Below are 21,766 nucleotides of genomic sequence, written 5' to 3'. Positions count from 1 at the left end.
CCCAGTTGGTGAGGGGGCATACCTGACCCTAGCCATTTTTTTTTACTGGCCATTTTTTTTTTCTTTCCTCTCGATGCCGAGAGGATCCTCCTTTTAAACTCTCTTTTTGCCTTTTTCCTCCTGCATGTCAGGGTGATGTTTGCATGCTCGCGCCGGCTCTTCTCTGCCGCATCGGTTCAGCCACTCTTGTGGTTCGGGCGCCGCGGTGCATTTGCAGTGCCACACCCGTCAAAGGCGAAGAATGGCGGTGAGGATGCGTTTTTGGTGCACACGAGCGGTATCGGTGTGGCTGACGGCGTTGGCGGGTACGCACGAATCGGCGTCGATCCCGCCGTATTCACGAGGAATATTATGAGGTTCACCCGACAGGCCTTGGAGAAGGATCAAAATCGCGGCACCATCAGCGCCCTGGAGGCTCTCAATTATGGGTTTGCAGAAACACAAAAAAGAGGTAAACCTGGCGGATGTCCGGTGTCACTCGTGACTCTTGTTGATGGGCGTTTTGCATCCGTACTGAACCTTGGCGACTGCGGCACGATATGTCTGCGGAGCTCCAAGCTATTCTTTGCCACCGAGGCGCAGCAGCACAGGTTTAACTGCCCATACCAACTCCCGGAGGATCCGCCTTCTGCCGGGGACCGTACAACTCTTGAAGTGAGCGAGGGCGACGTGTTCCTTTGTGCGAGTGACGGCTTGCTAGACAATGTCGAAATGTCAGATATCCTGCGGCGTTTAGAGAACGTTGAGCGTGAAGGCTGCCAGCGTGTTGCGGAGACTCTAGTTGAGGAGGCCTGTAAAAATGGGGCTGATGAGAAATTCGATTCACCCTTTGCAAAAAACGCAAGGGCGATGGGGTACCGTTACACTGGCGGGAAGCAGGACGACGTGACGGTCGTTGTGGCGCAACTGACGCGACTTGACATTGAGCCGAACGTCTGTCCGGGGGATATCGCAGAGTTTCTGAAACTGCCCACCGAGTGAAGTGGTGGCATTCACCACGACGGAGGTAAGAGGACAAGAAGAAAAAAAAAAATAAATAAATAAAGGCCTTCACATTGAAGTAAATCAGAAAGAGGATTGACAAGAAAAAAAAATATCCGTCTTTTTGTTTTTGTTGTTATTGTGAGGTGGTCATCGTCTATTTTTTTCTTTCACATGACAGTTTGAATGCAGTGTTGAATTTTGATTTCATTTTCTCAGGTATTTCATTACGTTTTGTTGTGTTGGGTGGTGATGTCTTTGTTTTTTATTATTAAGGTTTTCTCCGTGGGACGAGGAAGAGAAATAGAGTGACTGCAGCAGACAGCGGCCAGGGGGACAAGATGAACGCGAAAATCACCGCGGCACTGAAGCGCTGTGGGCAGTGCGCGACGTACCAGGAGCTGTGCGGGCGCTTCGATGCGACGGTGCGTCCACTGCTGGAGAGTTGTCTGAGCGCCGCGTTGGTGCGACCGGTGCGGGATCACGTGAGCCCGGACGAGTGCAGTCCGCGGGTGGCAGAACTGCGCGAGGCACTGCGTGCTGCCAATGCGGGGGACGACGTGTGGTTTTTTTTGTTCCGGGCCACCGCAACATTTGTCGAGCGTTCAGCGAAGAAACGCGGGCGTAATGGTGACACGGCGATATCTGCAATTGTTGTGAACGTCTTTGTGCTTTTCTACGGCCGCGTGATTCCGGACCTGTCGAAGCTTCGCCTTCAGTGGGGGTTCCTGAAAAAGGAGCGATCTAAATTTGAGGCGAACGATTCGTATGTACATTCCAACGCTGCCGAGCGGAGGAAGGCGTTGATGACATCTGTTCTCTCCGTCTTCTCAGAGCGTGCCCACCGGCACTACTTCACCGCACTGTGGCTGCCGTGTCTACACCACGCTGCGGCTGCTGCTCTCCATCTGCACATACTGCATCGCATAGGCGACGTAATTTTGCCGCACCTTACCAACCCGCTTGTTGTCGCCGACCACTTGAGCGGCTGCTTTTCTAGTGGTGGCCTTGTTGCTGTGCTGGCGTTGCACGGCATCTTCCTCCTCATGCTTGACCACGGCCTGGAATATCCCCAGTACTACCAGCAGCTCTACACGCTTGTCACCCCGGACGCATTTGCATCGCGCCACCGGTACGATCTTTTCCGTCTGCTGGATCTCTCTACAAGTTCCTTGCGTGTTCCCTCATACATTGCAGCGGCGTTTGTGAAGAAAGTAGCGCGTGTGGCCCTGCTTTCACCGTCACCGGTACTTTATTTTGCTCTTCCATTCATCCGCAAGGTGCTGCAACGACATCCCAATTGCCTCGCTTTGATTCATCGCTCCACGAAGGAGGCGGTGGAAGCAGCCGATGGCGCGGCAGAGACTGGGGAAGTGGAACAGCCAAATAAATCGGGGAAGATTGCGAAAGAGGAGGCACAACGTTTGACAGCGTCACTTTTCGATGGTAATGATCCTTTCTTGGAGGAGGCGAGTCTTGAAGCGTGCCACGCATTGCACAGCACATTGTGGGAGCTCACGGCGTTGGAGAGGCACTTTATTCCGACAGTGCCGTTGATGGTGTCGGCATTCGGCAGTACTGCAGAGGATCAGGCGCCGCTGCGGTACGAGAAGACGTACGCGCGTCTCTTCACGGCAGAGGTGACACGGCCCATTTCGAAATCGCAGCTTCCGACTGTTGCCTACCGTGAGCCGCAGGAGGAAGATGGCACCAGCGCCGTCCTACTCGTGTGAGTGAGTTCGACGCTTAAGCACATTCCAGCGGAAAAATCTTTCACACACACACGCATACTATATATATATATATATATATATATATATATGAAGATATTTTCGTGTAAAATTTATAATGAATTCAGGAATGAAAGAGGACAAATGCCGTAAGGAAAGAAGTAGGAAAGAAAACAGTAGTAAATGGGCCCTAACAAATAATTTGAGGAAGGTACAATGCACAATGTTTGAAGAGAAGTAAGTGCGAATATTTCTTGTGCCCCTTTGCTCCTGGCTATTGAAAATACCCACACAAACGGAAATTAGGAATTAAAGGGAAAATTAGGCGGTGGGGGGGGTGGGAGGAATTAAAAGAAGGGAAATAAATTAAACCGAAGGGAATGTGGAGGTGGCGGCTGTGTGACGGCCTAGAGGTCGTTGGCTTACCGGTGACTTTCGGCCTCTCAAGACGTTGCTGCCATTCAAATTGTCCTCAGCCACCCTCATGGGTCTTGCAGCTGCGCAGTGATGCCAAGGAGTCCAAGACGGCCAGTTCATACGACGTGAAAATATACGACGAACTCGCGTGGCGAAAGATGCGGTTCATTTTTGACAAGGAACTCTGGGACCCGGCGCGGATGAGTAGCATTTTGCGCCGGCGGCTGTGCCTTGGCAATGAAGAGGCTGAATACACCATCATTGGTGAGGCCTTTGCATTTCCAGATCGTGAGGATGCTCCCGTCGTGAATGAGCCGCAGCACGCATGCCGGTTGCTTTGGGACCACAACAGTCCTTCAGAGAAACTGCTTGTGCAGCTGTCAGAGCACTTTCCGCCACTGCTGTGGCACGCGGTTCGACCTTCCCTGGATTCATTAAAACGCATTTTCAGCGAGTTTTTGGAAGTAGATGCTCAGCACATGAAGAAGCATCTCCCCTACTACGAGTCCGTACAAAACTCAATTGAGACGGCGACGAAGGAGACACTTAGCGGAACACTCAGCCCTGTCAGTATCAAGGATCGTTTTGTCGAGGACATGCGACGACGCGACCCGAAGACCCTCGAGTTGGATTACCCCCACGAGCATAACATATTCCTTGGAACTTCTCCTCATTTTCGGCTTCTGGAAGACAAGATGATGAAGTCCAATCCCTTTGTCTTTGGTTGGCCGCTCCTGTTGAGCGACGGAAACGAACATCTGGAGGGAACCCCGCTGCGCATGGCTGCTTTTCGCACCATTTACTCCAAGTCTTTGCTCATGTTTCATACACGACTTGATTTGCAGGTGGATCACCGCCTGGCACGTCTTGAGGAGGGTGATGAAGAGGAAATTTTATTAGAGGTTCCTGTTTTCTGCACTGTTAATTACCCACAGAATACCCGTCTTTGTGGCGGCAGGCCGCTTGTGCAGCGCTTCAACGACGTCATGGGCACTTCATACCCGTTTGACACGCCTGTTGACGTTCTTGCCGCGCTGGCGAAGGAGACCACCACAAAGGGAGTACGGGAACTTCTGGAGGAGCTTAAGTTCTTAACGGTGGCGTCCACTCGGGCCCCGGAAGTGGAACGTGTGATTCGCATCTCTGAAGATCAGCTGAGCTCAAATCGCATTCTTGGCCAGTTGGCGTACACCATCATTTATCTTGCTCTGCTGAGCTATGAGCGCTTCGTCGAGGATGTTTTCGAGGTATACAAGGGACACAAGAGTGACTTGGTGCGGGTGGCGTGCGCCAAAGGTGCAGGCATTGTGGAGCGCCCAGACCTTATCGAGCAGCTTGTTGCCGCGGAACCGGAGGGAAGCCGATGCAGAAAAATGCTGCAGGCATCCATGCATGGACCGCCGACGACAGCGCGCGCATAAAAAATGACTTTTTTTTCTCGCTGAGATACAAAAAACAACAACAACAGAAAAAGAAAGACGGCTGATCAGGGCCATATTTTGCGTTTTTTGCAGTTTTTTTTTTTTTTTTTTGCCGAATTAAAAGTTTTTTCCTCCGTTTATTTTGGAATTTGGGGAAGTGTGGGCGGAATGGCAACTCACAAGATGCCGACAGACGCGTGTGTGCTGACACACAAAAACACATACGCATATAAATGTATATAAGTATACACTGCCCCATTCCTCCCCTCTTTTTTTTTTCTTTCTTTGTCTGTGCTGTGTGCTGCTCTGCTGTTTTATGGGTGTCGGTGCCGTGTCGCCGGGGAGGGGAGCCGTCGATGGCGAGGTATGACCTCGGGGAATGGGTCCAGTCACGTGTGCTGCGGAGCGTCGCGTCACCGTTCCACGGTGTCATGCGGGAGGAGAGCACCAGACACGAATGCAACCTTGAGCGGGGCCGAGCAGCCGCTTCTCCTGATATGGATGCTGCAGGCTGTGCGACAATGCAGGAGTCAGCGCGGCACTACATTTTTTTCCCGCGGCAAAACACAATGGACGTTTCCAGGGAACTTGACACACCAGCTGCATTTTCGACAGTAACGCTCATCGGCGGCACCGGTTTCTTTGCGCGGTTTGTTGCGGATCAGTGTCTTCGGCGTGGCATTAGCGTGACGGTTCTTGCGCGGGATCTTGAGAAGGCAAAGAACACTCTCCTTCCGCGTCTGCGGTGCAATGTAACAAAGGGTACGGAGATTGTGGAAGAACACAACATGGACCTGATGGAATGCGACTGCTTTTTGCGTTACACGTCCAGCATGAAGAGGGGAAACTTTGCTGTACCGTTGCAGTTGGAAATACTGAAAGGCGATGTAACGTCCCCACAGGCTGTGCAGCATGCGGTGCGGCAGGCATCTATTGTTGTGTACATGGCATCCGCAAAGTGCAGCAGCTGGTGGAGGCCGTGGGCAAAGAGCAATGTTCCTGGCTGTGTCAAGGTGGATGTTGAAGGGCTGCGCCACACGATCGATGCATGTAGTCTCGTGGACGCCCACCTCGTTGCATTTGTACCGCTCTTCAACAGATCCTCGTGGGCTTCGGCGCTGCAATGGTACCGCACGCTGTTTTTGTACCGCGTCGGCTATCTCAAGGCCACGCGACGGCAGGAACATCTTCTAATTGACGACGACGGCTCTCCTTCCGCGCTGTGTCTTCAGCATGGCGGACCAATGCGCTTTACGTTGTTTCGAGTAACTGACATTGTAAACCCAAGTTTTAACGAGCGCGTGGCAATCGCAAAGAACAACAACGTCGCTGACCCAGTTCATCTCATTCCTCTTCGCCGTGGGGATGTGGACGCGAACCTGCTGGCAAACATTCTCCTGCGTGCCGTGGCGTTATGTCGCTCCTCAATCGGAAGTCGGATAGATGTAACGGGGTGCATGCGGAATGGCGTTGGATTGGCACATGTGGACTCGTTATTGCACAGACTGCGCAACGAGTAGAAAAGGTAGGGTGACGCGCACTGATTGTGGCTGCGACATCGAGTGAAAAGTTCCAAACAGCATCAGGTTCATTGTTAAATGAATGCATATATACATATGTTTTGCTTTACTCCCCTGCGGAGACCATTTTTGCCCACTCACTCATCCTAATTTGCTGTTTTTGTTTTGCTTTCTTTGCAATATGACCCGCACTTATTCTGACATTTCTCCTGCCGCCATTTTTTTTGTGTGTGTGTGTGTCTGGGTGGCCCGTCTTATTTCTTTACACACCAAGACGGTAGAGCAGCTTCATGTCAGTACTGCCACGAGAAAATTTGGAAACGTCGATAGCTGTGGAGCATGACAGCACCTTGCTTTCATCCACCGACAGCGAGGATAGCTGTGGTGAGGGTTGTGGTGATGCGGGTATCATTCCACTGAATGTGATGTACGCAATGACAGGCGCCATTGAGAAGCAGGAGAGGGACATGTCGCGTGAGCAAAGAGCGCAAAAGATTACACAAGAGAGGGAGATGTTAAGCCGTCGGCAGCTTTTACGCGAGCGAGTTGAATTGTTGCGGCATAGATTGGCCAGCACAAGAGAACCCTTTGAGGAGGAACAGGAGGAGGAACGTCGGGCAAATGCCGTCGGCATCTCCATGGAGCTATCAATTTCGGGTTCAGAAATCCACGCTGCCCATGCGATTAGGCAGACTGCGTATCTGCCGTGGTCAACACGGCTCTGGCACTCCCTCTACAACAAAGTCCGTTACTTCTTCGTTGCGGCATCATTTATCACTGGCGGCAACGTGTATGCAAGTGAGGCACTAAATGAGTACTACCAGCAGGAGACGTATGATTAATGCATTAAGAAGAGTGCTAGCTGTACCACTAGCCACCAATTTTTTTTTTTTTCCCCTCACAACACCCCAATGAGGAGGTTAGGTTCATGCATTTTGTGATAATCAATATGATTCTCTGTTCAAGATTAGCGAGTACCCACGAGAACCGTTTTGAACACCAGCCCTCCTGCTGCTCACACTCTCTTCTCTTTCTCTTGATTGGATCTCTGGGGGGAGCAGTGTTTTATTGGACGCTCTGTTGGGGGGAACATCAAAAAGGGTTAGTGTAATAAAGGAACTCTGAAACGGGAGGGAAGGTGACAAGAAACGTCGGCGCATTGGTGTTCAATTGAGCAGTATGTCTCTAGCGCACAACCTCCTTGAAAAGATGCTGACGCTGACAAAAAGCGCGACGCAGCAGCAGATTCTCATCCGTGAGGAGGACATACGCAGCGTTCTTGATTCTGTCCGCGACGTGTTTATGTCGCAGCCAATGCTGTTGGAAATCAGGCCACCGGTGCGCATCTGCGGCGACACCCACGGGCAGTACTACGACCTGATGCGCATATTTGAGAAGTGTGGGTTTCCGCCGTACTCGAACTACCTGTTCCTTGGCGACTATGTGGATCGCGGCAAGCACAGCGTGGAGACCATCACCCTCCTGTACTGCTACAAGATTGTGTACCCGGAAAACTTCTTTTTGCTGCGCGGCAACCACGAATGCGCCAGCATCAACAAGATGTACGGCTTCTTCGACGACGTGAAGCGCCGGTACAACATCAAGCTGTTCAAGGCCTTCACGGATGTGTTCAACACGATGCCCGTGTGCTGCGTTGTGAGCGAGAAGATCATCTGCATGCACGGCGGACTGAGTCCTGACATGACCTCGCTTGCCACCGTGAACGAAATAGAGCGTCCGTGTGATGTGCCGGACAAGGGCATCCTGTGCGACCTTCTCTGGGCTGACCCTGAGGACGAGGTGAGGGGCTTCCTGGAGAGCGACCGGGGCGTGAGCTACCTGTTCGGCGAGGACATTGTGAGCGACTTCCTAGACATGGTGGACATGGACCTGGTGGTGCGTGCGCACCAGGTGATGGAGCATGGGTACGGGTTCTTTGCCAACCGGCAGCTAGTGACGATTTTTTCGGCTCCGAATTACTGCGGCGAGTTCGACAATGACGCGGCCGTGATGAATGTAGATGAAAAGCTGCAGTGCTCATTCCTCATTATTCCTGCACGTTGAGGTGATGCAGGCGGGGATTGAGTCCATGCATTTTTAACGGTGTATTGAGCCATGGGAAATATTGAGCGTAGTATATTTGAGGGAAGGGGGAGGTGATTGTATGATAGGATTGCGGAAGGAATGTGCCAGTTGATGTGACGAGTGGGATAATATTTTCTCTTGTTTAACCTTTTTCCTTTTAAGTAAATAAATTAATAAAAAAATATATATCTGGTAATTAATCGTTGTAATTTATGATACCCTGTTGAAGGGCAGCAGACGGCCATTATTTATTTATTTATTTTTTGTCTTTTTACCAATTCCCTTCTGTTACCATCTACGCGGAGGAGTCTTGCGGTTGAGGGGCAACAGGAACCGCCGCTTTTTGACGTCAAGAAGAGGCCAACTACCATGACGATGTGCCATTAGGAACTTATTTATTTTTGCCTTGCGTGTGCGATAATTCCTCTCTGAAACGTGTCTGCGTGTGTCGGGCGTAAAGAGCCAAACTGCCGTGTCTCGCTGCCGCGTTTTTTTTCTTTTTTCTCTGTGTGTGTGTCTGTGGGGAGGGGGTTAGAGAAGAAAAGGGCCCCTGCTATGGCGCAGATTCGGAGTTTTTATTTTTATTTTTATTATTTTTTACTTTTTTTTTTTTTTTTTTTTGTACGCTGGGGAGTTTGTGCATAAAAATCCCCCCTCCTCTTTTTATTGTCGTGCGAGTTCTGTTTTTTTTTTTTTTTTTTTCTCCCAAATTTTTTTTATTTTTTATTTATGGCGCTGCGGTGTTCCCTTTTTTTTTTTTTTTTTTTTTTTTTTTTTTCCCCCCCCCTTTCTTCTCTGCGACATTTTTGTTTTGTCATTCCGCTCCAAATATTATTTTTTTCTGCATTTCTCGAGCGGTTTGGGTGTGTGTTTTGTGCGTGCCATTTTTCCCGGGATGGGAGGGAAGGGGAAGGGGTCAATTAAAAAACATAAACAAAACGAAAAGACAAAAAAAAAAAAAAAAAAAAAAAAGCGGTTTATTTTATTTTAAGTTTTGATTGCGCACCTGTTTTCCGTTTTGTCCCGAGATCCGTCTTTTTTTTTTTTTTTTTTTTTTTTTTGTGTGTGTGTGTGTATTTGTTTGTGTGTGTGGTGCATGATGCCTCTTGCCTTACGCATCCGACGTTTAGTCTTTGTTTTTTATTTTTATTTTTATTTTGTTCTTACATGTGTTTCCCCCCCCCCCCCCTCCCCTTTGGCGGATGTACCAACACGTGACATCTGATGCCTGCTTTTCCCTGCAACATGAATTACTATTATTATTATTTTGCTCTTTTTATTCAGTCCTCCCTTGGCCGGCTGCCTTTTTTTTTTTTTTTTTTTTTTTTTTGCAAAGTTGTCGGTGCTTCCACGCCAGAAGAAGGGCTGTGAAGAGAAAAATAGAGACATCCTGCGGGCCCGCAAATATTTGTATATACTGAGTTAGTAGATTGATGACATCAAACGTAGTGCATAACCTCATTGAGAGGTTGCTTACGGTGAAGGGAAGCAACACGCAGCGGCAGATCCTCATCCGTGAGGAGGACATACGCAGCGTTCTTAATTCTGTCCGCGACGTGTTTATGTCGCAGCCAATGCTGCTGGAAATCAGGGCTCCGGTGCGCATCTGCGGCGACACCCACGGGCAGTACTACGACCTGATGCGCATATTTGAGAAGTGTGGGTTTCCGCCGTACTCGAACTACCTGTTCCTTGGCGACTATGTGGATCGCGGCAAGCACAGCGTGGAGACCATCACCCTCCTGTACTGCTACAAGATTGTGTACCCGGAAAACTTCTTTTTGCTGCGCGGCAACCACGAATGCGCCAGCATCAACAAGATGTACGGCTTCTTCGACGACGTGAAGCGCCGGTACAACATCAAGCTGTTCAAGGCCTTCACGGATGTGTTCAACACGATGCCCGTGTGCTGCGTTGTGAGCGAGAAGATCATCTGCATGCACGGCGGACTGAGTCCTGACATGACCTCGCTTGCCACCGTGAACGAAATAGAGCGTCCGTGTGATGTGCCGGACAAGGGCATCCTGTGCGACCTTCTCTGGGCTGACCCTGAGGACGAGGTGAGGGGCTTCCTGGAGAGCGACCGGGGCGTGAGCTACCTGTTCGGCGAGGACATTGTGAGCGACTTCCTAGACATGGTGGACATGGACCTGGTGGTGCGTGCGCACCAGGTGATGGAGCGTGGGTACGGGTTCTTTGCCAACCGGCAGCTAGTGACGATTTTTTCGGCTCCGAATTACTGCGGCGAGTTCGACAATGACGCGGCCGTGATGAATGTAGATGAAAAGCTGCAGTGCTCATTCCTCATTGTTCCGGCAAACAGTTAGCTTTTTACAAAGGTATCATATTTTGTTGAATTTTATGTCATTATGTTTTTTTTTTTGTTACGGAGTAGTTTTTGTAGTCAATGTGTCGGGGGAGGTTTGTGCATTCACCACTGGCGCGGCAGTTGCAGTGGCCATGGAGATTAAAAGTCTTTTGTCTACTTGGATTCCGCCCTCGTTCCTCGTTTTGCTTTTCTTTTTGGAAATTGACGGTTCGTGGGTGTGTGGTCCGTGTTGGCATTGGCTTTGAGTTACGAGTGTGTATGGCCGCCGTGTCAGTTTTACGCGATTTAGGGTGCCCCGTGGCTGCGTCGCACTTGTGTGGCGGCGGCGGGGGAGTAAGAGGAGCAAAGATACTGCGGGTGGAACCTTCTCTTGTCATTACTCTTCCCCCGCTTTCCCTCGTTACTACACTGGCTTGTAGAAAGGCGTGCGGCTGCTGCGCCGACGGTCCCCCGTGCCAACTGCCTTTCACTTGTTTTTATCAACCGCCTTGCGAAGGCGTTGTGAGGGCGTGGCGGGGATGCCTTAAAAAAAATTTTTTTTTTTATTGTGTGTGTGTAGGCGTCGTTTGTGTTTGGAGTTTTTTTTGACCGGTGCATTTGTGTGGAGGAGGGAGGAGTAGAACGTCTGTTTTTTTTTTTTTTTCCTCTTTTTTGTTGGGGGGTTAGGGGGTGGGAGAGGAGGGTGGGGGAGGTTGAGGTTTGACTGTAGGGAACTGTGGCCGAGTGAATGTGGCGGGGCAAGTCTGCACGTTTTTATTTCACATTTTAGCTGCTTTTTTTTTTCTTTTTTTTTTTGGCGCGTGAGTGTGTGCTCTTTGATTTTTCTTTTTTTTTTTCTTGCTCGATCACTTCTGCGTCATCCCGCGACTTTTTGCCCCCATGGTTTAATGTACAATAAAAAAAAACAAAACAAAAAAAAAAGGAAAAAAAAAAAGAAAAGAAAAGAAGACGGCGCATGCCAAACGCTGTGCTTGCGTGGCTGGTCGCTGCTGATTTATATATTGTGCAGCGCAGGGAGAGTGTGCAAGAACTGGCAATAGCCAGAAACACACAAAAAGAAACACAAACAAACACACACACGCACATATGTATACATGTAACTATACGAATACGTCTGGGAGGTGCATGTGTTGCCGAGCCTTTAAGAGGAGGATTCTTACACCCTTAGTTTTGTTTTATTTTTCCTGCTGTCCTTTTTTTTTCTTTTCTCTTTATTCATTTTGTTTTTGTTCCTTCATTTTTTTTTTTTTTGTTTGTTTGTGTCTTTCACCATTGGGGCTCCCTTTCTCTTACAGTCACGGGTAATTGGGGCGTGGCTGGTGTTGCAAAAGTTACGAAGGAAATGTGATGCAGCGAGAGGACGACGCGAGCGGGGGGTGTGGGGAAGGAAAGAGGGAGGGTGTCAAACGAAAAAAAAAAAAAAAAAAGAAGAAAGAGGAGGGAAAAGGCACAAATATACATTGACGTATGATGTGTGTAATGAAGGGAAAAAGGAAAGGGTGGCGGGCAAATAATTGTTTATAAATTTACATATATGCATTTATTATCTACCTACCTACCTATCTATCTATATTTATGTATGTATGTATTGCAGAGATGCTGCGGATAGGAGGGGTGGGGAGGAAAGGGTGCTTGCTTCAAAGCAGTTGTGGTTTGTACGGCGCCACCGCTGCTTCAAAAAGTGATCCCTCCCCTCTCCCCCCCGCTTTCCCCGCTGCCGCTGGAATATTCGTTAGTTCTTTTTTTTTTTTTTTTTTTCATCGTTTCCTGCTTTATTTGCTTTCTTATTGATTTGATATGTTTTATGTTTCTTTTGATATGGTGGCGTGTTTTTCCGGTGCCGTTTTGCTTCGCGGCTGTGAGGGATCCTCGTGGGGGATGGTGGTGGTGGTGTCTACGCCTGCTGCCCCTTCTCCCCCCCTACCCGCCCGGGGCTTCCCTGCACGGAAATTCGCTCCTTGACTCTTTTTTTGTTGGTTTTGCTTTTTTTTGTGTGTGTGTGCCGCACTTTTCTCTCTTTATTCATGTCGTTGGTGTGGCGGCGGTGGTGTGGCATGAGTACAAACCGCGATGTATGAACACGTGTAACAGGCGCGTTTGTGTGTGTGTGTGTGTGTGTGTGTGTGTCTAAGTGCCGCTGCACAATTCACCGTGCACGGCGAGTGTCCATTGCGCATGCTTCCGGAGGTGTGTGGGCCAGCAAGCGAGTGGGGTCGTGGGGCGGTGGGGATGGGCAGCAGGACGGCTCAACAACACAAGCCGCACACGGAGTGAGAGATGGATGGATGGCGAGATGAAGAGGAGGTTAAAAAACAACAACAATAAAAAACAAACAAACAAGAGTTATTGATGTATTTTCTTCTCTCACTGTTATTCCTCTTGTCTTTTTTTTTTCTTTTTCTTTTTTTTACTGTTGTTTATATATTTATTCATATATTTATATATGTTTATGTGCTTTGCTTTTCAGTGTGGTTTCTCATCCCTTTCCCTTCCCCCCTCTCCTTTCCCCTAACACCACCCTTTTTTTTTTTGTTTTGACCCCCAACGCACCCCACTCTTACCCTCGTGATTTTGCACTTGCGTTTGACGTCTGGTGGGGTCTTCACATAACAATTGTTTTCTCCACAAAAGTGAGGATTCACAAGGCAACATTTAAGAAAAACAAACAGACAAATTATAAAATGTCGTCGTGTACGCACGAATGTTTGTGTTGCGCGTGATGTGGTGTTTTGTCTGGGTAAATTGGCAAGTGACATCATGCATTGCCTTCTCTTTCTCTTTCATTCTCTTTTGTGCGGCAGCGGCTGTGTGTTGGGTGTGTGGCCGGACGCCAAAGAAAGGGACAAATATCCAGGAGGAGGCGGAATAAATTTTTTTTCAGGGTCCTGCAAGCACACACACAAAAAAGGGAATTGGGGTGGTGGGAGGAGTTCTTCTCTGACACGTGGCCGCGTCACCCACAAAATTGCGTGGAATCCATACGTGAACACTGCAGGGGTGGTGGTGGTGCAGGCACTAAAAAGAAGCAGGAAAAGTCTTTTATATTGCCTTCATTTGTCTTTTTTTTTACAGTCGTTGGGGCGGGCGGCGAATGATGGGCGTCTCCCCTGAGGCGGTTCTTCTTGATTTTGACTGGACTGCGTCGTATGTGCTGGCCACTGACCGCCTTTCGACCGCCGCCATGAACCGCGCGACGGCTCGTACAGTAAGCATGGAGGGGGGAGCAGATGGGGCGGATACGAACCCCCGCAACAGCGGTGGAGGCATGCCGTTGCTGCAGCTTGCTATGGATGTGGCTCGCGTGGCGCCTCCCAGCGAGGTCGCTTCGATTTCTCTGCTGGTGTCGCCCGTATCAGGAGGACGTCTGCGGCTTCTCGCCACAGCCTCCTCCGAGGTGCAAGGTGGCGGGGAAGGGCAGCCAGCCGAACGCATGCTGCTTCCCAATGACCGTTTGACGATGGAGCTGGATGCTGAGAGTCTTGACGCGCTTATTGCCGCACTGCGTACGGCTGTTGATGGGATGGACTCTTTGAGTGGATGTTAGTACCTTGTTGCTCATTTTGTTGCCTCCTCTTCCCTCATCATCATCTTTCTCTTTCTGCCATGATACTCCCATTCTATGGCTGATGCTTATTGCATGGCGTGCGGCGTTTTTTTTTTTTTTGCCTGAATGGACGTGTTTTCATCGTGCACACCCCCTTTTGGACCGGCGGGGTGCTTGGCGGTGGGGGCGGTGACGTTATTGCAGCAAAAAGAGGACGTCTAAGTTGTGAAATAAATAGACTTTTTTTTTTCTTGTTTTGTGTTGAGACAAACGGGATGCGTAGTGGTTAGGGGAGGGCTTGTTTACGTCGGTGGAAGGGCAACCTCTGTGGGAAACAAGTCAAAACAGCAAGAGGAGGAGGGAAGGGCAAAAGGACGGATGCAGCCCGCGAAGGTTCGTGTTGAGGAAAAAGATCAGGACACGCTGGAGTGTGTTCTGCGATTGCCTCTTCGAGCTGCGGAACCCGCGCAAATCATGATACAGGTGCTGCGCGTGGAGCCGCCCGTGCCCGGGACGTCAAGGGAGGTTCAGCTTTGGGCGGATGATAGCACACGGTCTACAGTCTACGTCAAAATAGAGGCGTCACAGGAACGTTCACTACGCGCGGCAGTAGGAGCACTGTTGGAACAGGTCAAACTTATTTTGAGGACGATGGACGCATTCCCTGTCATTGCACGCCACAATGCGTAGGGTGGCGGCTTGTAGGATATGGTGTCGGCACTACGTCTCTTCAGCGTTTCTGGTCCTGTTGGCAGTTTCAGTATTTATTTATCTGTTACATGCATGCTTCTTCAGCTTGCTGCGCTGAGTATACATTGTGCTGGTGCCTTCTTTTCTTTAAATAAATAAATAAATCTATATATAATTTTTGCCCATTCTTTTTCCAGCAAGCTAAGAACTATCCTATAAGGTAACAGAAAAAAAAGCCAATGTCTGTTAAGGACGTCAACAAGAGGAGCGGTGAGCTGGAGGGCAAGCTGAAGGGCAAGCTTTTTTTGGGCGGCACAAAGCCTTCCCAAGAGGACGTGAAGCTGTTCAACGACTTGCTGGGCGCCGAAAACACATCCTTGTACCGTTGGGTGAAGCATATGGCCTCCTTCACGGAGGCGGAGCGCAAGGCGTGGGGGGCCCCTGTGAAGGTAACAGCTACCACTTCGGCTTCCGCTCCCGCAAAGCAGGCACCAAAGAAGGCGGCGTCTGCCCCCGCCAAGCAGGCCGATGAAGACGAAGACATTGACCTCTTCGGGGAAGCGACGGAGGAGGAGACAGCTGCTCTTGAGGCCAAGAAGAAGAAGGACGCTGACGCCAAGAAGGCAAAGAAGGAGGTTATCGCCAAATCCTCCATCCTGTTCGACGTCAAGCCGTGGGACGACACCGTGGATTTGCAGGCGCTGGCAGATAAGCTGCACGCCGTTAAGCGCGACGGCCTGCTGTGGGGCGACCACAAGCTGGTGCCTGTGGCATTCGGCGTGAAGAAGCTGCAGCAGCTTATCGTCATTGAGGACGACAAGGTCTCCAGTGATGATTTGGAGGAATTGATCATGTCGTTTGAGGACGAAGTGCAGTCCATGGACATTGTCGCCTGGAATAAGATCTGAGCCTCACTGTTTTCGGGAATCGAAATAAATAAATGAAATGAAAATGAAATAAAGTAAAAGAGCAGAGTCGAGACGTTCTGCGGGATCGATGTCGTGCTCTTTTTTTTTTTTTTTTTTTTTGTTATTGGGGCAAAAACAATTGGTCACGAAACCACCAGATTTGAGAGGGAAGGAAATATGTGCGTCTCTGGGGAGGGAGGGGAGAAGAATGCAGCTTTTTTTTTTTTTTTGCTTTTTTTTGTCTTGTGCGGCTGGGCGCTGTGCTTGGGGGAAAAGGTTTTATTCCTGTGCACGGTTTTCTTTTTTTCTCCCTCTGCGTCTTTTTTGGCCGTCCCTTTACTGCTGTGGTGGTGGGGGTGGGGCGGGACAATAGTGTAGGTTTCTAGGCGTAGAGTAGCAAGACTCGGTGCCTTTCGGCGTGAGGGAGGTGAGGCGTGAGCTGCGGTTTGTTTTTTGTTTGCTTGGCGCTCGGTCGGGTCGTTGCACACCCTTCGCTGGCGTGAGTGTGGTGCGCGTGGGTGGCGGCGTTTTTATCCCAGCGTTTTTCTTTTTTTTTGTTGTCGTTTTCTTGTTGAAATTCGGAAGGTGTTTTTTTCTTTGTGGGTGGTTGCCGGGCTGACACTTTTTAATTTTTTCCCCAACAACAGACGCGGGTGTGCGGCATCCTGCGGGCAGAGACGGTAGCGCCTCACTTTGAGCATAAACTAACGAAAAGGTCCATCCGCGTGTAATGTCCGCCGTGGTTACCCGCAAGCGCAGTCGCTCTCAGTCTGCGGAGAAGACGCTGGAGCGGCGGGAGGCGGCCCCGGTTCCGCGGCTTGAGACGTCCATTGAGGAGGAGGAGAAGTCCGCCATCCGGCAATTAGTGACGTCCGTCCTGCAGGACTGGCGGGGTGCACAGAAGCTCCTAAACGAGGATATTATCCGCACCGTTCTGCGTCGTGTGCGGCCAGTGCTGATGTCGCAACCGATGATGGTGAGACTTGAGGCCCCAGTTAACGTCTGTGGGGACATCCACGGCCAGATCAACGATCTCGTAGAGATATTCCGAGCCGGGGGAATGCCGCCCACGTCGCGCTACCTGTTCCTTGGCGACTATGTGGATCGTGGCAAGTACGGCACAGAGGTGATCAGCGTGTTACTCGGTCTGAAGGTTCTCCACCCTGACAAGATGTACGTTCTCCGTGGCAACCACGAGTCCGAGAGCATCTGTAGAATATATGGCTTTTTTGACGAGGTGAAGCGCCGATTCTCCGTGAAGCTTTTCAAGGAGTTCACAGACGTCTTTAACTGTCTTCCCATCGCCGCACTCATTGAGGAGATTGCGCTCTGCATGCACGGTGGCTTGAGCCCAGAGCTACGAAACCTCAATCAGATCAACCAGATCCGCCGTCCGCTGGTGGTGCCGGACGCGGGTTTAGCCTGCGACATTTTATGGTCAGACCCCGAAGAGAATAGCTGCGGATGGATGCAGAGCCAGCGCGGCGTCAGCTACACGTTCGGCGAGGACGTCGTGCGACGGGCCTGCGAGAACCTTAAAATTGACGTTGTGCTGCGGGCCCACCAGGTGGTCGATAACGGTTACGCCTTTTTTGCGGAAAGGCGGTTGGTGACGATATTTAGCGCATCGAACTACTGCGGCGAGTTTACGAACAGTGGGGCGATGTTGATGATGGATGAGAACTGCAAGTGTAGCTTCCAGGTCTTCAAGCCGCAGTACTAACGGGAAAGTGGGGTGAGGGGGAGGGAGAGCAGAAATGGGGAGGGCAACAAAGAAACAAACAAGAAACAATAATAAGAATATAAAGTAAATGTTGAGTGTAATGGTGAAAATAGAACAAATTCAGCATCAGCAGCGATGATATGCAAATGAACGAGGAATCAGGAGGTGCGTAAAAAAAAAAAATAATAATAATAAAAAAGAGGAGAAGGGGCATGTATATATACATACATGAATAGGTTCACATGACCGGGAAGAGGAGATGAGTCATAATATCCCCTACAGAAGGGGGGTTCATTGCCGAAATGAAATGCACGGGGAGGACGCACGCACAAACAGAGAAAAAGAGGGATTAAAAAAAAAAACGCATGCTGCTCAGAGCGCCATCTTCGGAGTGAGGCGGGCACTTATTTCTTGCACACATGCAGCCATATGTTTTTAATTGTGTGCTGACTGTGTGCTCGAGGGGGCTGTGTGTGTGTGTGTGCTGGTGGGCATGACGAGACGAAATTGTGAGGGTTTCATTTCCAGACGGCAGTTTGGAATGAAAAGGGGGGTGCTTGCGGACACTTTCAGGCTGTGAAGGGACTCGGTTTCGCGTTTTAAAACGTGCGCACACGCACTTGGATTAAATAAAAAGAGTAAAAAAAGGGAAAAGTGAAGGTAGAGGATTGATAATTGTGTGACTGTGTGTGTATCTGGCGGTGTTTTTTCCTCCCGGCGTCTCACTCAGCGGCGTGTTCTTCCAGGCATTCACAAAGTCCTGCCGGTCTTTCTCTCTCAGAACATATATATATATATATATATGTTCTGTTTTTTGCTTCCCTATCTTTTTCTTCCATGCGTTTATTTATCTATCTATTTACTTTGAGTGCATGTACGCCTTTTTTTTTTTCGTATTCATGCCCCGTGGTCTCTCCCCTCTTACGCCAGCTTCATTTCTCTCTGTGCATGCGTCATGTCCCCACCGGTGTTGTGGGTTTTGCTCTTTTTCTTTTGTTTTCTTCCTTTGCACCCCACGCAGGTGTCTCCGGCGCACGCGTCAGCAACAGCGAAGATGGTGTTGCCTACTCGCCAGGCCGTTGACCGACGCTCCCGCAAGGGCTGCAAGAAGCACCGCCCCGAGATTATCGTCGTGGACCTCAAGGACCACGTGCTGGGGCGCGCTGCCGCCATCGTCGCAAAGCAGCTTCTGCTCGGCAAGAAGATTACCGCGGTGCGTTGCGAGCAGCTGAAGATTGCAGGAACGGAAATCCGCAACAAGATCAAGTACCTACAGTTTCTTCGCAAGCGGAAGCTGTCAAACCCGAAACTCGGGCCCTTCCACCACCGCAGCCCCTCCGACATTTTTCTTCGCACGGTGCGTTCAATGCTACCCCGCTACACCAAGCGCGGTCAGAAGGCGCTGCGCCAGCTGGTCGCGTACGAGGGCATTCCCACGAACGTTGTGCGCACCGGTGGCCGTGTGGTGATCCCCAAGGCGCAGCGACACTACTGCTACCGTAGTGAGCGTCCCTACACGGTGCTGGGGAACATGTGCAAGCACGTTGGCTGGAAATACAGCGATGTTGTAAAGAAGCTTGAGACAGCCCGTGTGGAGAAGGCAGCCCGCCACCACAAGAAGACGGAGAAGTTACGCGCCGCCTGGAAGTCTGCGCGCAAGGAGGCTCTCTCGAGGGTCTCCAAGAATAAATTGGAGGTGCTGAAGAAGTTTGGCTACGCGTAGGGAAAAATGCGACGGTGCCTGTGATGGATGCTTGTGGCCTCTTTTCGTCCCGTTTTCGCATCTTCCGACGTTTTTATTTTTGCCGGCGATGGCACCAGTACCCTCCTTGTTTTTATTCTTGTTTTGTTTTTTTGGGAAATACGTAAGGCTCCCCTGCAATATATATATATATATATATATATATATTCTTGTGTGTGGTGGTCTCATTTTTTGAGTGCGCGTCTGTTTGTCGATTGCCGTCTTGGTGCTGCTCTTCTGGTCGTGGTCGCAGAATACATGAGTTTTCCCCAACCCCTTTTTGTCCCTCGTTGAAACAAACACACACAAGTGGGGATACTCCCGTGGAGCAGCGCGGAGTGAGGCCCGAATTCTCTTTAGAGGCATTGGCGGGAGGGATTCCTGGTGAAGACGAAGTCCTCACGAATAAAGGGGGAAACAAACAACAAAAAAAAACAACTGCAAAAAAAAAGAAAAACGAAAGGAAAAATAAAAGGAGGGATACAGTGTTAAAGCGATGAGTAGGGCGCCACGCAACGGAATCGCCTTGCAGCGGCATGCCACGTTGGATAGAGGCGCGCCGTACCAACGACAGCGTCTCCCACCCGCTCCTCACAGCAGCGGCATGTCGTTAACTGCGAGCGAAAACAACAGCCGTGGCCCCAGGCGTCTGACGTTTAACAACTTTGCCACATTCAACGCACGAGAGAAGAAGTTACCGCCCGATGCAAATGCGAGGGCTGCCCCCAACACAAAGCTCTGGCAGCTACAGGAGCGAGCTTCATTTTACTGCCATAAATGTCGAAGGGACAACATCATCTCGGACACCATCGCCGTGGATGCGGTGCACCAATTGATGCTTTGCACACGGTGCTTTATTCGTATTATTCGACCTCGTTCTTACCGTCCAAGCCGTGTTGTGCCTTTTCCATCCCTTCTTTCGTGGCTAAATTACAAGCCCTCGAAGGTGATGGAGATGTCTGAAGACATCGCCAGCCGCCCCGCCGAGGCCGTGGCGCCGTCAGGCGAGCGCGTCGCCAACCCAACCCTCGGTGGTGGTGATCGGCCCACACACATTCAAAATCTCCCCGCTATAGCAATGAAAACAATTCCCTCTGTACGTGGCGATGTAGCGCCGACTGACAGAGGCCCAACATTGGCCCGGCAGCAGGATGAGATCCATCCATGTTGCCGCGTGTGGGGACGTTGTATACACGGTGAGACTTGCTTGTTTCGTCGTGCGCCTTACGATTTATGTCTTGGCTTTTTGATGGGTTTGTGCCTTGGTGACGAGGAGAAATGCCGGTTTTTACACCAGCATGTTTTCAGTCTGCCGAATGCGGCTGATCCGGTGCCTGCGGAACGTCGAGCGGAGGATTTGGAAGACGCGGAGAGTGCGTGGGGCAAATGGATTGCACGCCGGAAGAATAGTCCGAATTCGGCAGAGTGGCAGCTGTGGCACAACGGGCCGGTGCAGGACCTCCTCGACGCGTACGCCCCCGTGACATCTGAGAAGGAGGAGGAACAAAAAGAAGCACGGAGCGGTGGGAAACCGGCTATCAAACTCAACTTCGCTGACATTTCTGCGGCCCTTCAGGGGCTTAAGCAATAACACACTGAGGTAATTAAGGAGAACGGGGGGAATTTTATTCAAATTTAGGTCGTGTCAAATTTCAACTGGTTTGGCCCCGTTTCCCTTTTGCTTGTGAGTGAGTGTGTGTGCGTGCGTGGCTCCTCTCTTTCACTCCTATCCACACCGTGGGGGGAGGGGGGAGGACATGCGAGGATGTCGTACGGGATGTTTTGGATTGTGCCCACTTTTTTTTGCCTCCGTTTGCATCGGACTTTAGTTTTCTTTTTCTCGCCTCCAACGCACACTCGAACTTCAAACTCAAACATTTCATTTTTTTTTCTTTTCTGCAAAACGCACGTGTGCACTAAAATCTATCACGCGGATGATCAGCACGGGCTGGGAGGTTTATGTCTGTGAGGATAATTAAAAGGAAGGCATAATGCAACGGTGCATTCTCGCACGGGTGGTAAATTCCTTGCCATCTTCTTTGCATGGCATCACGAGCAATAATGACAGTAAACACAAGGTTTTCTTCCCACTTCGCCAAGCCGTTGCGGAACCGTCAGTTGACACCAATACTGAGGCCTATCGGCACTTGGCGCATGAATTGTCACTCTTGTCACAGGAAGAGTTTGGTCGTCGGTTGTATCGTTTTAGCCGAACAAACTTTGATCCTACCCAAACTACGGTAGTTCACGCACTTGTGTCGGAGTTGATTTCTCGACGTGTGCAAGAGGTAAGTATAAAGTGTGTCCGTGAGTATGCCCATCTGGCGCATGTCGCTAAGCTACACAAGCTCTGCTTAGATGTATACTTTGCTCGTGCAAACCTTACGACGATCGGTTCTGTGACGGAAAACAATGACACGAAGGTTGGTGACTTTGCCGTCCCAGACTTTGTCGTAGACAGTGCGTACGCCCTTTGTAGTACTTCTGACCTGATTCGTTTAGCTTCTTACTGCGTAAAACACCTACAGCAGGTACCATCCCTCGGTTGGGAAGTGATGAGTGCCTTCTCCCTGGTTCGTGCGTTTTGGCGCTGCATTTGCGTAGCCTCAATTCACGGACGACAACAGGATGCAGAGTACAAGCAGCCCTTAAGGATGCCTCTTACATTTATGATGAG

At 50.2% G+C, this 21,766-nt stretch overlaps 14 protein-coding genes across 14 annotated transcripts, besides 29 other annotated features; all 14 read left to right on the top strand.

Annotated features, from left to right (window-relative positions):
• Positions 1–21,766: part of a sequence feature (heterozygous, non-Esmeraldo-like haplotype) that runs on past the window's edge.
• Tc00.1047053506201.120 (hypothetical protein, conserved) lies at positions 136–981 on the top strand (the record flags this gene model as incomplete). Its single annotated transcript, XM_808291.1, has 1 exon — positions 136–981. One exon carries the CDS (start codon positions 136–138, stop codon positions 979–981), a length of 846 nt encoding a protein of 281 aa, XP_813384.1.
• Positions 1,023–1,045: a sequence feature (AT_rich).
• Positions 1,323–2,714, top strand: Tc00.1047053506201.110 (hypothetical protein, conserved; the record flags this gene model as incomplete). Its single annotated transcript, XM_808290.1, has 1 exon — positions 1,323–2,714. One exon carries the CDS (start codon positions 1,323–1,325, stop codon positions 2,712–2,714), a length of 1,392 nt encoding a protein of 463 aa, XP_813383.1.
• Positions 2,773–2,803: a microsatellite.
• Tc00.1047053506201.100 (hypothetical protein, conserved) lies at positions 3,092–4,549 on the top strand (the record flags this gene model as incomplete). The annotated part of the gene is made up of 1 exon (XM_808289.1): positions 3,092–4,549. One exon carries the CDS (start codon positions 3,092–3,094, stop codon positions 4,547–4,549), a length of 1,458 nt encoding a protein of 485 aa, XP_813382.1.
• On the top strand, positions 4,783–6,069 carry Tc00.1047053506201.90 (hypothetical protein, conserved; the record flags this gene model as incomplete). The annotated part of the gene is made up of 1 exon (XM_808288.1): positions 4,783–6,069. One exon carries the CDS (start codon positions 4,783–4,785, stop codon positions 6,067–6,069), a length of 1,287 nt encoding a protein of 428 aa, XP_813381.1.
• On the top strand, positions 6,360–6,911 carry Tc00.1047053506201.84 (hypothetical protein, conserved; the record flags this gene model as incomplete). Its single annotated transcript, XM_808297.1, has 1 exon — positions 6,360–6,911. One exon carries the CDS (start codon positions 6,360–6,362, stop codon positions 6,909–6,911), a length of 552 nt encoding a protein of 183 aa, XP_813390.1.
• Tc00.1047053506201.80 (serine/threonine-protein phosphatase PP1, putative) lies at positions 7,249–8,133 on the top strand (the record flags this gene model as incomplete). Its single annotated transcript, XM_808287.1, has 1 exon — positions 7,249–8,133. One exon carries the CDS (start codon positions 7,249–7,251, stop codon positions 8,131–8,133), a length of 885 nt encoding a protein of 294 aa, XP_813380.1.
• Positions 8,317–8,343: a sequence feature (AT_rich).
• Positions 8,398–8,419: a sequence feature (AT_rich).
• Positions 8,727–8,775: a microsatellite.
• Positions 8,833–8,883: a sequence feature (A-rich).
• Positions 8,903–8,932: a microsatellite.
• Positions 9,077–9,126: a microsatellite.
• Positions 9,190–9,214: a microsatellite.
• Positions 9,215–9,246: a microsatellite.
• Positions 9,292–9,313: a microsatellite.
• Positions 9,459–9,484: a microsatellite.
• On the top strand, positions 9,588–10,481 carry Tc00.1047053506201.70 (serine/threonine-protein phosphatase PP1 alpha; the record flags this gene model as incomplete). The annotated part of the gene is made up of 1 exon (XM_808286.1): positions 9,588–10,481. One exon carries the CDS (start codon positions 9,588–9,590, stop codon positions 10,479–10,481), a length of 894 nt encoding a protein of 297 aa, XP_813379.1.
• Positions 11,007–11,030: a sequence feature (AT_rich).
• Positions 11,380–11,430: a microsatellite.
• Positions 11,530–11,578: a microsatellite.
• Positions 11,677–11,742: a sequence feature (A-rich).
• Positions 11,893–11,917: a microsatellite.
• Positions 12,028–12,054: a microsatellite.
• Positions 12,220–12,298: a sequence feature (A-rich).
• Positions 12,582–12,610: a microsatellite.
• Positions 12,868–12,892: a microsatellite.
• Positions 12,900–12,928: a sequence feature (AT_rich).
• On the top strand, positions 13,575–14,027 carry Tc00.1047053506201.60 (uncharacterized protein; the record flags this gene model as incomplete). Its single annotated transcript, XM_808285.1, has 1 exon — positions 13,575–14,027. The coding sequence occupies one exon, from the start codon at positions 13,575–13,577 to the stop codon at positions 14,025–14,027; it is 453 nt and encodes a 150-aa protein (XP_813378.1).
• On the top strand, positions 14,406–14,717 carry Tc00.1047053506201.50 (hypothetical protein, conserved; the record flags this gene model as incomplete). Its single annotated transcript, XM_808284.1, has 1 exon — positions 14,406–14,717. One exon carries the CDS (start codon positions 14,406–14,408, stop codon positions 14,715–14,717), a length of 312 nt encoding a protein of 103 aa, XP_813377.1.
• Positions 14,864–14,897: a sequence feature (AT_rich).
• Tc00.1047053506201.39 (25 kDa translation elongation factor 1-beta, putative) lies at positions 14,957–15,625 on the top strand (the record flags this gene model as incomplete). Its single annotated transcript, XM_808299.1, has 1 exon — positions 14,957–15,625. The coding sequence occupies one exon, from the start codon at positions 14,957–14,959 to the stop codon at positions 15,623–15,625; it is 669 nt and encodes a 222-aa protein (XP_813392.1).
• Positions 15,725–15,745: a microsatellite.
• On the top strand, positions 16,356–17,348 carry Tc00.1047053506201.30 (serine/threonine-protein phosphatase PP1 beta; the record flags this gene model as incomplete). The annotated part of the gene is made up of 1 exon (XM_808283.1): positions 16,356–17,348. The coding sequence occupies one exon, from the start codon at positions 16,356–16,358 to the stop codon at positions 17,346–17,348; it is 993 nt and encodes a 330-aa protein (XP_813376.1).
• Positions 17,519–17,547: a sequence feature (AT_rich).
• Positions 18,133–18,152: a microsatellite.
• Positions 18,403–19,071, top strand: Tc00.1047053506201.20 (60S ribosomal protein L13a, putative; the record flags this gene model as incomplete). The annotated part of the gene is made up of 1 exon (XM_808282.1): positions 18,403–19,071. The coding sequence occupies one exon, from the start codon at positions 18,403–18,405 to the stop codon at positions 19,069–19,071; it is 669 nt and encodes a 222-aa protein (XP_813375.1).
• Positions 19,230–19,257: a microsatellite.
• Positions 19,505–19,563: a sequence feature (T-rich).
• On the top strand, positions 19,586–20,680 carry Tc00.1047053506201.10 (hypothetical protein, conserved; the record flags this gene model as incomplete). The annotated part of the gene is made up of 1 exon (XM_808281.1): positions 19,586–20,680. One exon carries the CDS (start codon positions 19,586–19,588, stop codon positions 20,678–20,680), a length of 1,095 nt encoding a protein of 364 aa, XP_813374.1.
• On the top strand, positions 21,081–21,766 carry Tc00.1047053506201.4 (hypothetical protein, conserved; the record flags this gene model as incomplete). Its single annotated transcript, XM_808300.1, has 1 exon — positions 21,081–21,766. A coding segment is annotated over one exon (686 nt), but the record flags the coding sequence as incomplete, so codon positions are not given.

The sequence above is a fragment of the Trypanosoma cruzi genome, genomic scaffold (genome assembly GCF_000209065.1).
Source record: "Trypanosoma cruzi strain CL Brener 1047053516317 genomic scaffold, whole genome shotgun sequence".
Taxonomy (NCBI): domain Eukaryota; phylum Euglenozoa; class Kinetoplastea; order Trypanosomatida; family Trypanosomatidae; genus Trypanosoma; species Trypanosoma cruzi.
Note: the sequence above shows the minus strand (reverse complement) of the source record. Positions and strands in the feature narration are given on the sequence as shown.